The sequence below is a fragment of the Harpia harpyja genome, chromosome 13, assembly GCF_026419915.1.
Source record: "Harpia harpyja isolate bHarHar1 chromosome 13, bHarHar1 primary haplotype, whole genome shotgun sequence".
NCBI classification, from domain to species: domain Eukaryota; kingdom Metazoa; phylum Chordata; class Aves; order Accipitriformes; family Accipitridae; genus Harpia; species Harpia harpyja.
In genome coordinates this window covers 28591212-28605855 of record NC_068952.1, presented here as the reverse complement: position 1 = coordinate 28605855, position 14644 = coordinate 28591212, and the positions used below count along the sequence as shown (strand labels likewise).

General features: G+C 41.8%; 1 protein-coding gene across 1 annotated transcript in view; it reads right to left on the bottom strand.

The window, feature by feature from the left end:
• Positions 1 to 14644, bottom strand: part of LOC128150343 (protein ELYS-like) — a 39303-nt gene that overhangs the window by 23594 nt on the left and 1065 nt on the right. The window contains exons 2-10 of the mRNA XM_052806460.1: positions 11607 to 11733; positions 10110 to 10363; positions 9012 to 9189; positions 8036 to 8243; positions 6579 to 6695; positions 5555 to 5639; positions 3338 to 3488; positions 675 to 807; positions 406 to 587 (exon numbers count right to left, since the gene is read on the bottom strand). Of these exons, the coding sequence (XP_052662420.1) occupies positions 406 to 587; positions 675 to 807; positions 3338 to 3488; positions 5555 to 5639; positions 6579 to 6695; positions 8036 to 8243; positions 9012 to 9189; positions 10110 to 10363; positions 11607 to 11727 (1429 nt within the window). The 5' untranslated portion in view covers positions 11728 to 11733. The remainder of the gene's footprint in view (positions 1 to 405; positions 588 to 674; positions 808 to 3337; positions 3489 to 5554; positions 5640 to 6578; positions 6696 to 8035; positions 8244 to 9011; positions 9190 to 10109; positions 10364 to 11606; positions 11734 to 14644) is intronic.

The following is a 14644-nucleotide window of genomic DNA, read 5'->3' as shown; positions in this document are numbered from 1 at the left end:
CCAGTTTACGTTTTGTAAATAGCAGTATCTGGAAAGCTGTAACTGAGTACCCATTTTCTTCATCAGATCACTTCCAAACTTATTTTTTTGAAAATAATTACTGCGTGTAGAAATTTTATCTCTAGTGCTATCGAGGTGCTCTGCTCTGAGCTTCAGTTCAACGACCATCACCACTTCACAGGCTACATTACAAAAGCACCAAACCCCCCAAACTCAGCAGACTGTCAGATATGTCACAGTATTAAACACCTTGTTAGTGCAACGTAATCAAGGGTTGGGCTTGTGGGGGTTTGGGGCTTTTTGGTTTGGGATGGGTTTGAGTGACAAACAATGAACAGGAGAACCAATAAATGGCATTTGACCTCACTTTAAGCTTATCACTATCAAAAGCAGTGAAATACCCACCAAAATTGTAGGAGCTTGGGTTAAAAAACTGCTCAGGTGGTGGATAAGAAGGAGGAACTCCCCGACTTAGACTCCGCTCGTGTACCAGAATATCCAAAATGGGGTTTGGAGAAGTCATGCTTATTACAGTATCCAGTGACCACAACGCAAAATAGGGGCAATCCTGAAGGAATTCTTCTGGCCTGAAAGCAAGCAAGTGCATAAGCTAAACACCGACTTTCAAATGATTTATTTGTAGGGATATTGAAAACAACTTAATAAAAATATACCTTAGTGAATCTGGCATTTGAGCATGATACCAGCGATTAATGTCAAATACACCCAAATAAGCAGATGCTTTTCCCTGACCATATGTATTCACTTGCCAGCTGAAGATTGATACACTGGTGTCAGGCGATATTACTGTAAAAGACAAGACATTGTTTCTTGTTTGTAGAAAATAACGCTATAGCTGATATTTTTAAAACACCACTTCCTATTTTGGCTTAATTCTGTTATATCACTCATGAAGCACAACACTCGCTAAGAATAACAAAAAGAATTTACGGAATAGCAAACATCTCTGTGACAGGTTTCAGTCATACTGCCCCTTCTTCTTGTATCACTTAGCAGGCACTATTAATTTCCAGACTGCACTCAATTACAGGTTTTACGAATAGCTCTTTTCCAGCACATTCAGAATGAACGAACACAATTATCACACAAAATAAATACAAAAACCCCAAACCCAACAAACGAGAAATTGGAATAAAGATTTTAACATAAAACATTCACAATGTTATACTCCAGTTCTCTCAGTAAGTGGAATGGTTTGTCTTCTCTGGGGAGAATGCATTCTCTAGATGTAAGCAAAGGATGTGGTATATCATTTACCCTAATAGAGTAAGGAAGAAGACGACAGTTCGTTTGGCAAAATGTTTCTCTGTTCTCTGCTGAATTCATCATTACATTTAGGGATCCCCACACACTTTACTATGTTTCATTGTGAACATCTGTGCCGCTTCCGTTTTGTAGCTGCTGCAAGTGCCTTTGAAGATATCAATTATTTTCATAATTCAGAAGACGGCTTCATTGCTAGCCTCAACCCACATCCAACAGCAGCTCATGTGTGCCTAGAACTTAACTTGAACAGATTCTGAATAAAAGCTAATTAGAAACCATCAGAGAAATTACAGGTATTTCTCCATGCCTCATGCTTCATAAAAAGGAGACAGAAAGGGGGGTTGTTGTTCTTATTTTGGTTGGGGGGGGGGGGGGGGGGGACACACACGTCGGGTGTGGTGGAGCAGTGGTGTGTGTTTGTTTTTAACAAGCTTTTAGGAGGCACTCTCCTCAGAAACGCGACACAAGTGGAGAAAATCCAAAGGTGTTTTTGTTAGATTTTGACACACTGTTGATAGAGGATGGCATCACAAAAGAGATGCAAGTTGCCGCTTCAGGACTAAGTCAAAGATGATAAACAGAAGTAGCCTAGAAAGATCATGCAAGTGTCGTCTTTGTAAACATCATACATAAGTACAGGCCAGTAAGAAGAGAAGGAAGGCGAATAATGCAGTCAGAACAAAGGGCCATGAAAGTTATCACTGCAGCAGGCTCAAAAATATGGTCAGAGCATAACTGAATTTGTAAACCCAGAGATGGACATTTAATTATTGCAAGATAATGAAAGACATCGTAAAAGTTTTAACTGAGTATATGGACAAGGAAAGCTATTGCTTTAAGAACTTGCAGGTGTAGGAACCTATTAGATTTAGAGAGGAAGAAATGGACAGGCAGATCATAGAATCATAGAGTTGGTGAGGTTGGAAAAGACCTTTATGTTCATTGAGCCCAACCCTAAACAGAACTGCCAAGTCCACCACCAAACCATGTCCCTAAGCGCCACATCTCCCTGTCTTTTAAATACCTCCAGGGAAGGTGACTCAACCCCGGGCAGCCTGTTCCAATGCTTCGTAACACATTCAGTGAGGAAATTTTTCCTAATATCCAACCTGAACCTCCCCAGGCGCAACTTGAGGCCATTTCCTCTCCTCCTATCACTTGCTACCTGGGAGAAGAGACCAACACCCACCTCGCTACAACCTCCTTTCAGGTACTTGTAGGGAACGGTAAGGTCTCCCCTCAGCCTCCTTCTCTCCAGGCTAAACAACCCCAGTTCCCTCAGCTGCCCCCATAAGACTTGTTCTCCAGACCCTTCCCCAGCTCTGTTGCCCTTCTTTGAATGCGCTCAATGTCTTTCTTGTAGCGAGGGGCCCAAAGCCAGGCAGCTTTCCAGCCACTCCCTCCCAAGCCTGTAGTGTTGCATGGGGTTCTTGTGACCCAAGAGCAGGACCTGGCACTTAGCCTTGATGAACCTCATACAGTTGGCCTTGGCCCATTGAGCCAGCCCGTCCAGATCCTTCCATAGAGCCTCTGTAGACCCTCAAGCAGATCAACACTCCCACCCAACTTGGTGTCATCTGCAAACTTACTGAGGGTGCACTCAATCCCCTCGTCCAGATCATTGACAGAGATATTAAACAGAACTGGCCCCAATACCGAGCCCTGGGGAACACCACTTGTGACCGGCCACCAGCTGGATGCAGATGCAGACATAGGTTTGAACAGGGAAAGAAAAATTCACGTAACATTCCTAAGCAATGGGGAGCATCATCTTATTGTTCAAAGATGACAGCTGGAGGAATAAAACGACTGACAAGCATCATGCAGGTGACCCCACCATACATCGCTATAGCACGTCAGCAAGCATAAAATACAACTTATTTTTTCCTTTAAAGAAGTCCCATATAACTTAAGCACCCATTTTTTCTTTTTAAATAAGCCCAACCAGCTAGTCTATAAGACTCACAGACTGGGGTACAGAACAGCATTCATTGCTTAGATTCCAAAACTATTTATTTTAGAATAACCAAACAGGGACATTAGAACAAACCTTCATTAACACTATCCTCTCTGTCAACATGGTTGCGAAATTTTTCTACGGTCTGACAGCTCAGTAGTTTGGTATTGCTGGTCTGCCCTCTCAAGGGAAAGACTCCACCCGTAAGATCTAAACTGTACCTTTCATCACAGTATTCCAGACCCTGGGGGAAAAATAAAAGGAGAGAGAAAAGGTCATTTTGAGATAAAAACATACATTATAGCTAAATATGAAAGAATGTGTATATGTATAATATAATATGCATATTGTCCTGTATATTTCCCATGAGCTTATTTCTGATGGCAAAGAGAAACTACATCTGACATGCAAGAGAATGAAGTGTCAAATAGTAACGGGCTTTGCACATTTTCAAAATTTAGCATTTCCCTAGCTAAAATTTCCTCTGAAGTATGCACAGTTCATTCTACTTTATCAAGTAACTTTGGAAATAACAGACATGTGCAGAGTAGATACGAAAAATCTAAACCATCTCTTTGAAAAACTAGCATGAAGCCTAAGTAAAGAATCCCATTTTTATTACAGAAGGAATAATCACCAAACACAGTTTATAATAAAAGATGTCCTGAACAGGTCCACCATGCCAAAAGACCCTTTCGTCGGATAAAGTACTACAACTCCATCAACCTCTTAGAGATGAATTTTAACTGCTAGAGATTTCAACTTTTATTCACCTATGAAGAGCCAGCTCCCCCCAAAGTTAGGGCTGAGGGGAAGGGAAAAAGATATCAAACAATTCCTGCCTAAGACAACTTCTGAAGCAAAACAGTGCATTTTAAATTCTCCACTGGGGCAAGCAAATCTAAGAAGTTAAGGAACTCCACTGCATGGAAGATGTTAAGTAATGACTTTATTGACCCGTAAAATCTGAAGACAGTTTTCAAATGAGATGCACTCGTCAGACTCTGATGTGGAAGTGGAGGCTGTATACTCTATCCACCTGCAAGCAATATGTAGGACAAATGTAAAGGTGCGCTTCATGACCATGGCTGGATGCACTAGATTTCAAGCTTTCCTTCAAGCTTCTGTGAACTCTCTTCAACGAACAAGGGTCAACAGTAGATTCCTCCTCCTTTACTCAAATTTGGCCTGGCAATTGGGAACAACTCTTAAATTTTCTGCCACGGAAGACGGACAAGAAACTTGACTCGGCCAGGCACGCAGGCAGACAGTCATGTAGTACTGACCAATCTGTGACTACAGGGAAGTATTCCGACACTCCAAGTGTCCTCTGTAGGAGACAGATCCTGTACTAATGCTTCTTTGGGGGTTTTTGGGGGGAGGTGGGAGTTGTCTGGGGGGTTTTTTGGCAGTAGGTGTTAGCAAGTCTTGGTATGAAGCTACATGTGTAAGTGGCTCATGTGGAAGCTAGCTGAAGAACCTGTCTTTTCTCCCCAGGGGATCCAGCTGTTTAGTTCTCTCTTCAACTACCTTGTGAGATCGGTTCCTGTTTCAACCTTGCACAACGCTCATCACAGGAACGCAGGAACAGCAGGGGAGTAAAGTATCTCAAATCCAGAGACTGGCGCCTGACACCTCTTAGAAGCCTGTGAATGTATTACTGGTTGCACTGTCTGTAGAGGGTTAAAAGTCTTACACTAACGACAGCACAGCTTTCTCAGGTCGCAAACGCAAACCACATTATTGAATCACTTTGTGTGCTTTTTTTAAAACTGGAATTTTTAGTAGACCCATTTTTCAAAGCTGCTGAAACATTTCAACCCTCTGAGGTGAAATCTGACACTCATCACACCTTATTCAGGAAAATAAGATGACCAAGACAAAGCATTGCCAAATAGTAAAAGGTCCCCCATTTTAACATTAAAGCGTTGAGACAGAACAAAGTAGCCACGTGAGGGATGGATGTCAACGACTGGATTTTCTTCCAAAGCAGCACACAGTACAAGGTATTGTCTTTGCCACTGCTAAGACTGTAGCTACAAGTAACTTTTAAAAGAGGATAAAGCAAAGCAGAAGTTCAAAAGTGAAACTGGAGAACGATTAAAGCATCTTTCTCCTATCGACCTGCCAAAGTGCTTACAGCACTACAAGAGATGCAGCAGTATAAAACATGCCCAAGAAGACTCAGCAAAAGATTGGGTTTTCAGTCACCTCTGAATTCTGATGGTAAAAATCACCCCTGACAACTTAACTGGTACTCACATAGACAAAATCACTATTTTCATCTTTTCACATACACGCACGCCTTACCTCATACATGACTTGTCCTGAGGCCAAGCGTTTTCTGTCACCAAATGCTAACTGCAACAGATGTAAACTCACAACGTCACCTTCACTGAAAAAGGTAGGAATTATGACATTTGATTACAAAGCTGCTTTATAGGCCTTGTTATCATTTTATTAGATCTAGACTGATGTTTTCTTGCTGAAAAGAAAAACACCACTTCCCAAACCATCAGATAACCGGTCACGTGTAGCCGCTGTAACACAAAGGAGGACATTTGGACACTAACAGCTTCAGGGGCAAATGCTAACCATACAATTTGAAAGCTTTAATATGTTGTATGGACTACAAATTGTTGCTTTAAAGTCAAACTTAAAAAGACTGCCACTCTATGAACAGCTGAGCTGATTAAATAGCTTGCTGATGCTGAAAGAGGGAGATCTTTCTCCCCTTCCCTTCCCACCAAAGTTCCAGCCCCTCTCTTGCATACACACACTGCACCCTTCCACATACTGATTTGGGCCATTAGCCCAGCAGGAAACCATTGACTTTGCTGCTGAACAGTGATCGGTCTCTGCCAGGTGAGCTGACCTGGCTGACAAAGGCTCCAAAGACCGTGGAAGTTGGCACAAGGTAATCCGCAATACTGTCACCTCCCTCCTTTAGGGGCAGCCGGCTGTTATATTGGCACGTTTAGCGCTCGAGATCTGCAGCCGCAACTACTTTTAATGGTATTTTAATACCATGGTGCGAGTACCAAACAAACCGTGAAGCAGTCCTCAAGAAACAAAGGAAATCATTTAAGAATGCAAGCACGAAAACATAGCCACTGTTGCTTTGCCTTCTTTCAGAAGGTAGGCACTAGTAGGTCCCTCTTCACATCCGCTAAATCCTGTAAAAATTGCATTGTAAGCTTAACACCTTCCATACCTGAGAGAATCTCCTGCACAGCTACATAAACAAAACAAATATACATGTATCAACTGTATGTGAACAAAGATACAAAAAAATTTAAATGCATTCAGTGGCTTATAGTAACTTTTTATTCACCTTTCTTGTGTAGACTGAACAGCCCACAAGTAGCAACAATTGCGAGGATCATTCTCAGGCTCCTGAAAAGTAACAGCATAGACAGGAATCCTTCCTCCTTCAAGCTGAGAGTGGTGCCTACGTGTTTGGGGAAAAAAAAAAAAAGAAAGAAAAAATGAAAAAAAAAAAAAGGAAAAGGGGAAAAGAGAGGAAAAAAAAAACCAAAACGGTGAGCCTACGATGGGCCCTAACTGTTTGTAGAAGGGTAGAAGCATCTTCTGAGAAAAGAGCTTATCCTTCCATGCTTATCCTCAAAGTACAGAAGGTCATACTTCCATCTCAGACAAGTGAGTCAGGGAAGCGACTACTTTTTATGCAACAGTCAAGAGCTGACGAAATTACTGTCCATCAAATGCAATAACCTGGGTGTATATCCTCCTCTGCCTGGGGAGGAAGAACATAAATGATTACTTCAGCTGCCAGGCAAAAGATTGTTCCTCCTGTTCCAGCCGACTTCAATATTGAACTTAAAATGCAGCCTATCTTCTGAACAAATTTAAGACAGTGCCGAACACAAGTACTTTCTCATTTCTTTACTCCGATGCTATGTAAAGCATTTTTCCTCCAGACTTCTGAACCTTACGTGTACCTTCACAATCTATTCTTGCCACCCAATTAGTCCTCCACTGGCTATTTATGCATCCAACAGTTTCTGGAGAGTCACTGCAGGTTTGCTTAAGCCAATCCCTACCTGAATTTGGTCACATATTTCACGTGTGATTGCCCTTCGGCAGATATAAAATCGTCTCTTAATTTTTCTATTGCTTATAGATTTACATGCCCCTTATCCTCATCTCCAAGTGTTCCAAGCAAATTTTCATTCACACGCAACGTTGCCTCGGAGTGGGTCAGTCCCCTATTTTGGACAAGGCTGACATGTAGGAAAGAATATCTTTTCAGGCACAGATCAGCTACTGATTTTTCATGTCTCACTAGTTTCATCCTGGACACTTTAAAGAATATTATCACCAAAACCACATTATTAACATACTTCAGCTTCTCAATGTATGCTCTAATTGCAGTAACTGGTTCTGAAAAATCATTCCTAAAATCTGGTTCATCAAAATACACACATTTCCTGGCTTCCCTGAACGCTACTGATCGGACAAAGCATCTTATAAAAATCAGCTCTATCGCATCCTAAACTGCTTGACGTAACCCAAAGAAACATGCTTTCCACAATCCCTCGAGCCACAGGCACAAGAAGGAAAAGAATCCTAGTCCACTGGGGAGAAGGAGGTCCACTTAATCCATGTATGACTTTTAATAATTATTTTGGAAGAGGATTTCTAAACATTCCAAGATTATACCCAAAATTTCAGTCCCTGAAAAGGTTCTCTTTAATGAACGGGCTTCCGTAAGCAAACAATTGAGACCCCTGCACCTCCAGGTGTGGCCAGGTGTAAAGGCCTACTTACTCCCTCTTCAAAGTTTTCATATTCCACAGTGACAGGTAGCCATCTGAAAAACCCACAACGAGCTGATTGCTTCTGCTTATGTAGCACAGGGTCGATATTGCTGTTCCTGAAGGATTTTGTAGTTGAAAGCAGAGATGTCTCCCTTCTCTGGTCACAGTTTCTCTTCTTTGTGGAACTTCAGCAGGAATTCTAGTGACAACTTCTAGATCTACACACACAAAACCACGCCATGAATTAATGTGTTAGGCCATTTAGGCTGCATTTTGAACACTGACGTGACAACACGTCTCATCCAATTCTACCTTCCCAGGCAAAATACCCATTTATGCAACGCCTTCTTTTGTATGTTTCCAAAGAACAGAAGAACTCTCTGATCGGACAGGTATTCTCACTCGTATTTTAAAACCAGGTAAAAGCGTAACCTTCGTAGACAAATTCTTCCTGAACTCTATAAATCACGCGTTTGGGCCTCATGATGAAGCTGTCTGGAGCGACACCAACTCCTGAAGCCACTCTTGTAATAGCCAAAACAGCGTATGCAATCCGAATATGCAAATTAGAGATTTCAGTCATCCAAATGCACGATTTTTGACAAGTCGGATTTATTTTAACAAGCAAGCCTAAAATTTGCCCCAAGTCAATTAACAGCAGCAGAAGAACATTCCCAAGAAATAGGGCGCCTCTGACACAACTTCCTCTCAGGCAGCTGCACTGACTCGCGTGGTAAAATTCCTACACCTCACTGGCAAGAATCATAGTGACATACGGATCTTGGTGGCAGGGGGGCATTTATAACTTTAGAAGGAGTATTAAGTCACTCCCATTTTTAATCAGGTCAGGAGTATACCACGTCAAACCACCATCTGTAATCAGCAGTCAGAAATGCCTGCACACTAGTCTCTTCCAAGTGGGATGCATATTGTTTATACACAAGTTTTCTTACTCTCAAATTCAAGTTTAAAAACTGCAAGCTTACCCAATGCTTGTATTTCATTCTGATTGCAAGAGAAATCCAAACAAAGGTCCACCAGAAGTAGATGACCAACATCTGTAGCCACTGCTGCCACTCCAAAGAGCCATCGCAGACTCTGATGTAGGTGCCGAGTGCTCACGCTGGCTCCTCCGTGATTCGTTATGGGTTCTATAGCAGTTACCTACAGGAAAACTGCAAGCTAGCATTTAAGCTGTTTGACAAGCTAAACAGAAATCATTCAAAAGTGAAGCCGGAATTAGCACATCAGAAACAACAAAGTAAATACAGGACCATAAGACTTAAAACCAAAGCATTGTTTCCAGTTATATCAAGAAAAAAACAATATAGTGAATCTTGATGTTCTATTAACTTGCACTGATTCTTGTTTACATTAAGATAATGAGACCAGGGGACATTACATCATTGGAGTTCCTGGGTTATAGAAGACAGAAAAAATTAGTAACATTCCACCAGTCTCTCCCATCTACACAAACACAATATTCAATAAGCAGAGATTCAAGGACTGCAGGTTGAAAGTCAATCTTTCAACAGTCTGCCAGGTAACTCCCTAACGGCTCTTTTTTCCTATCCTAAGTCAACATAAAAATCTGTTCTGCTCTAAAGCCACCTGCTTGCTAGTCTGAGATTCAGGGGAATGTGTCTAAGTCATTTACAGCACAACTATGGAAGTTTCAGATATTTTAAAGACGGTATTTCTAACATATATAGAAATCAAGCATTTAGGAAATGTACGTTACAGACACTGGGAACGGCGGGAGCTTTTTTTCTTTTTCACTCTGGCCAAAAAAAGATAGTTCTCAATGCCTTTTTGTGGCAGTGGAGAATTAGGTAACTATGTGCTCTACCATAAACCCAGAAAACTTGTTTTACGATCAGTAAGCTCAAAAGATAACGGTACCGTTAAGCCCAAGAGTTTGCACCAAGGCTCTCTTGACTGGATACTCTGAAGTGACAGGATGCACTAATGCAAGACAGAAAAAATACCGCCTACAAAGAGACGCTCCAAAGCTTCTCCTGAAACAGGATTATGCAGCACCTGACAACGCAAAAGCTTCTCTCCTCCGATTAAAGTGTACGTACCCTTCCTGGAAGAACAACTGCTTTAACCACTCTCGATATTCCAAGGTCGTACAGACAGAGAACACTTCCCTCTGCTTCTTCCAACCCAACCAGCAGTCCCGTTCTCTTCTGCCAGGAAAAGTCCTTTACCACAAGAATGGTGGGAGGCTGTTTATTTACTCCACGGAAACGGTAAGCAGAGCGCCGTTCTCCCGTCACAGAGTTCACTACCTCCAGTTGAGGACCACACGCCAACCATGCCAAACCATTTCTCCCTGTAAGAGAAAAGAAAGCTGACTAAAGCAAATTTCCAATACAAGATTGAAAACAACTGAAAAATCACAGCCACTGCCCCTTTCCTTCAATAAAAGTACCCAAAAGGGAAGACCGACTTACCTAGTTGTGGTCAATTATTTAAAATCACCCATGGAAATCCTCCATCACTACCTCTTAATATTAACAACCTTATTATTTTGCATTTCTACTTGTCATTCCCGCACTGAAGGATTTTGACTGTTTGGGATGAAGATGACAACATATTGATCTAGAGTCTTCATCCCATATTCGGCTTGTTTTGGCTAGAGATCGTCTAAATACATACGGGAATACGAGTCTTAAAGCATACTTCAAAGATAACAAATCTAAACCAATTCATTTCTAGTTTATTCATTTACTTGACACACGCCTACGTGGGGCAGGGATTTGGACGGCAGCAAGAAATTATCGTAAAATGGGCACCGCGTGAGTAAATCTAATCTTTTACACGGGCTGATGACAGAAAGAATTTAACACATTTTGTTTCACTGAACAAACTCGGAGGAAGTATTAACTCAATTACTGCACTTTCAGTCAGGTAGATGCATTCTACCTGGTCTAACAGAAGCCTAGACAACCAGATAGGCACCCAGCTAGCTCTACTTGCGGATCACCTAGAAAGTCAACTACCTAATCTGCTTAGCCACTTTCAGCAACTCTCCCTGGGTACTCATCTGCACCCTATTAAATATGTTGGAAATATGGCTGCAGCGCTTAACAGTGTTATCCTCTTCCTTTGCTGTTTGTGTTCAGACTAGGAAAAGAAAAAGCTGGGGGGGGGGGTGCCTCTGTAACGCTGTAGAAGAACTAGTTCGGCATGTGGTGCTATGATGGTCATAGAGCTTGAGCTGGTACAAATAAATAGGGCCCAAAACAACACTATTACTGTTTTGAAAACTGCCTTTTATTTAATTAAAAATTGAGTGACCACGACATTGAGGAAGGCCCGCTGACTCAGCATGCTTAAGTAAATTATTTTAATAGCACAAGATTGGTGAAGGTTGCTGTAATTTCAAAGTTTAACTATACTAAGGTTTTCATATTAGCATTTTTAATTGTTAAAACATCCTTCCTGTTCTCTCGAAACCTGATGCATCTTAACAGCACCAGCCTGACACAGTCGATACTGTGACCCTGTGCTTCGGGTAACCTCCAGGCAATAACAACTTCAGACCAAGACCAAATTTAAAGGAGAATGCTCACCTCCAGAAAACTTCCCGCTCAGCACAGAACCTAGGGTTATCTCATCTTGCCCAAGTGCCTGAGTAGTCACCTCTGGAAACTGCAGCAGACTGCTCGTTACCTGAGCCGATAGGTCTCGCATTCTTCACTGTAAATAAAGAAAAAAATGCAAAAATAGACTCATGTCAGCCATAACTGTTTTTGAGATTGACAGAAGTTTCATCAGTATGCCGCAAATAATCTCCTATACAGCTCCTGTAGCTCTTTTCCTTAAAAAAATGGCACTCGGGACAGTTTTTGATCTCACAGCAGAGCAAAAGGAGAATCCTTTTACTTTTCTAATGCCTATGAGATCACCAACAAAAAGTGACACAGGGGTATTGATAAGGTAAATAACAGGGAAAAAAACCAATACACCGAGTTCAAGTCTACTCAGACATGTAAGTCTGTAGTAAGATGCGATCCGAGAAAAAGCGTATTTCAATTAGCGCTGCAGTAAGAGGTATGAGTTTCCATTTGCCCTTGCTCTTGATTTTGTACTTCATTATTTATGGCCAATTGTCTTCTAGTAGATTTCAGGCATCATTTGTGTCTTGTTCACTTTTTGTGTGTTTATTTTGAACTTTAAGGAATACTAAGTTCTTAACTACCTTCACTCTCAAACTCTTCCAGAAAATGTACTGTTGATGTTTCCACATGACAAGCAATACAGACTTTCATACCTCATCAGTTGGAAAGTAGTTTTCCATACACTTATCACCTGAACATAACACAGCACCTTACAACACGGATTCTTTTCTACACTTAAATCCCCATATTCCTTATTCCAGTCCTTTCCTTCCTATTGCCAGTCCTTATCACATCTCTGTGGTATTTTACAAGAACTTTGAGGCCTTCCAGTTTCCACACCTCTATCGGTGCTCCACAGACAGTTCACATTTCACTATGTCAAGATAGATAGATTTTTGGGGAGGAAAACTTAAAAGCTCAAGTGACTTACAAGATTGAATAGGTGGCTAAGTAAGAGATATTCCACACACATGGAAATACAAACTACTTTAGCTCACTACGTTTTGCAAGTTCTATGGGTTATTGAAAAAGCCTCCGGAAGACAAGACAGGTTCGAGTATCTCTTCAAATAGCACTGCTTTCTCCACGGAGTCTCAGAAGGAAGATATTCTACGTAGCTCACTATTCCTGGGCGTTACACATGCTGACCAACTCGGGCATCAAACAGAACCCTTACCCTATGCCACAAACCAGTACAGCCAGCCACTTCAATGGGCACACAAAGCCTATTGCATTAACTGTAGCCCACATGTTCTCCTGCAAACAAAGTTTTATGGTTGCTTCTTCCAGCATGCACTAATAACCTATTTTCCTTATGGCATAGGAGGTTACAGCTAGTTCTGAAGACCAGACTCTGGGAGCGACACAAAGTTATTAAAGGGAAACATTTATAAATAATACCATTTATACAAGTTGTACTTCTGTGGAGAAAGGTTACGCTCTAAAGCCTGGGCGTTGGAAGCTACTATATTTCAGGTCACAAGCGCTCTATCTGAGAACATGTTCCAGTACCTTCTGCCAGCATGAAAACAACGAGTGTGTGAAACACAGGCAGTGTAAGCCAGGGTCCCGCACTAAGCGCAAGTCAACCTTTGGAAAAAAAGGTTGCCGATGGCAAAGCCAGTATTGCAGGACGCTGCTGCTGCAGCCAGCCAGCCTGACCACCCTGCCAGCATTCACAACTAGCACAGGTCAAGTCCCAAGTGGGACAACTCATTTGCAGTAGTTTTCTCGCGTTTGCTTTTTGGTACTTGTCATCCTTTCACAGTGACAGCGGGATGAACTTTTGCACTGCATCCAGGGGCTCCAGAGAGTAAAAAGCCCCACAATTTGACCAGCCTTCCAGCTCAGTTTAATTGTAATGATTTAATCAACATGTTTTATGACTAACCCATAATACCAAACACAAATACAGATCTATTGGGTTGGTCAATAGCATCCTTCAAAGGCCTTCAACGTCCAACTCTTTTGATAGGTGCCTTCAGCAATACCGTGATGCTGAATAAGAAAGGAGGAATGACCAGAGAAGATTATCACGAGAAGAAATTTCACAAGAGTCACCCTGCGTCACCCTGCCTTTGCCACTGCCTACCTGGACAGGCCAAGAGCACAGAACGTTACGTGGCCAAATTGCACATCAAATTTTAAGATACTCTACTGGGGAGAGTTGAGTTTAAAAACAAACCACTCACCACCCCAAACTCCCCACCAAATCAGAAAGAATTCTTCTCTGGTGGAAAGCTCACACCTTGACACAGTGTACTCCTGCCTACAGCACACATCAAATGTGCTTATCAGTCCCATACCACCGCTAAGAACCATCAAATACGTAACACTCCAACGCCCGGACCATTCATGGAACTTTAAATTTAATTCCGCTGCAGTTATTAACTGCGTATAAAAGCACGTGAAAACGCTAGACCATCAGCCATGCCCAGGTTTCCTCCAGCACGCCAATGGGCATTTGAAACATTTTGTTCCTAGACATCTGGCTTGGCAATATGGAACTAGGAAGATAAACTCCATAATAAAGCCTGAACCGTATATACAGTGACCTGGCTATTAAGATGTTTTACTTGCATCATTCTGCTAAGTTAAACCAAGGATTACTGGCAAATCCACACAGTGGGAAAATAGTTAGATAGAACTAGGTTAAAGGCATGAAGCCTCTCCTTTAAGAGAGATATCCAACACTAACTGCATTTCTGCTCTCTTTGAAAACAACAACTACGATCACATTCCTCCTTCTGTCTGGTAGAAAACAGATCAGTGTAAAACGCCACAGGCCTGCTCCATGTTCAGGAGGAAGCCAGAATCCAACCTCCCAGCTGTATCCTACACCAAAGTGGTCTGTGTACAAGTTGCCAAAATTACCATTCTTCTTCACCCTTGCTACTTATGACCTCTAAACCTCATGAACTGTTTCCAAAGAAAGGAACATGCCACAAGTCATAGACTGATGACAGATTTCTGGATTAAAAATCCCCAGG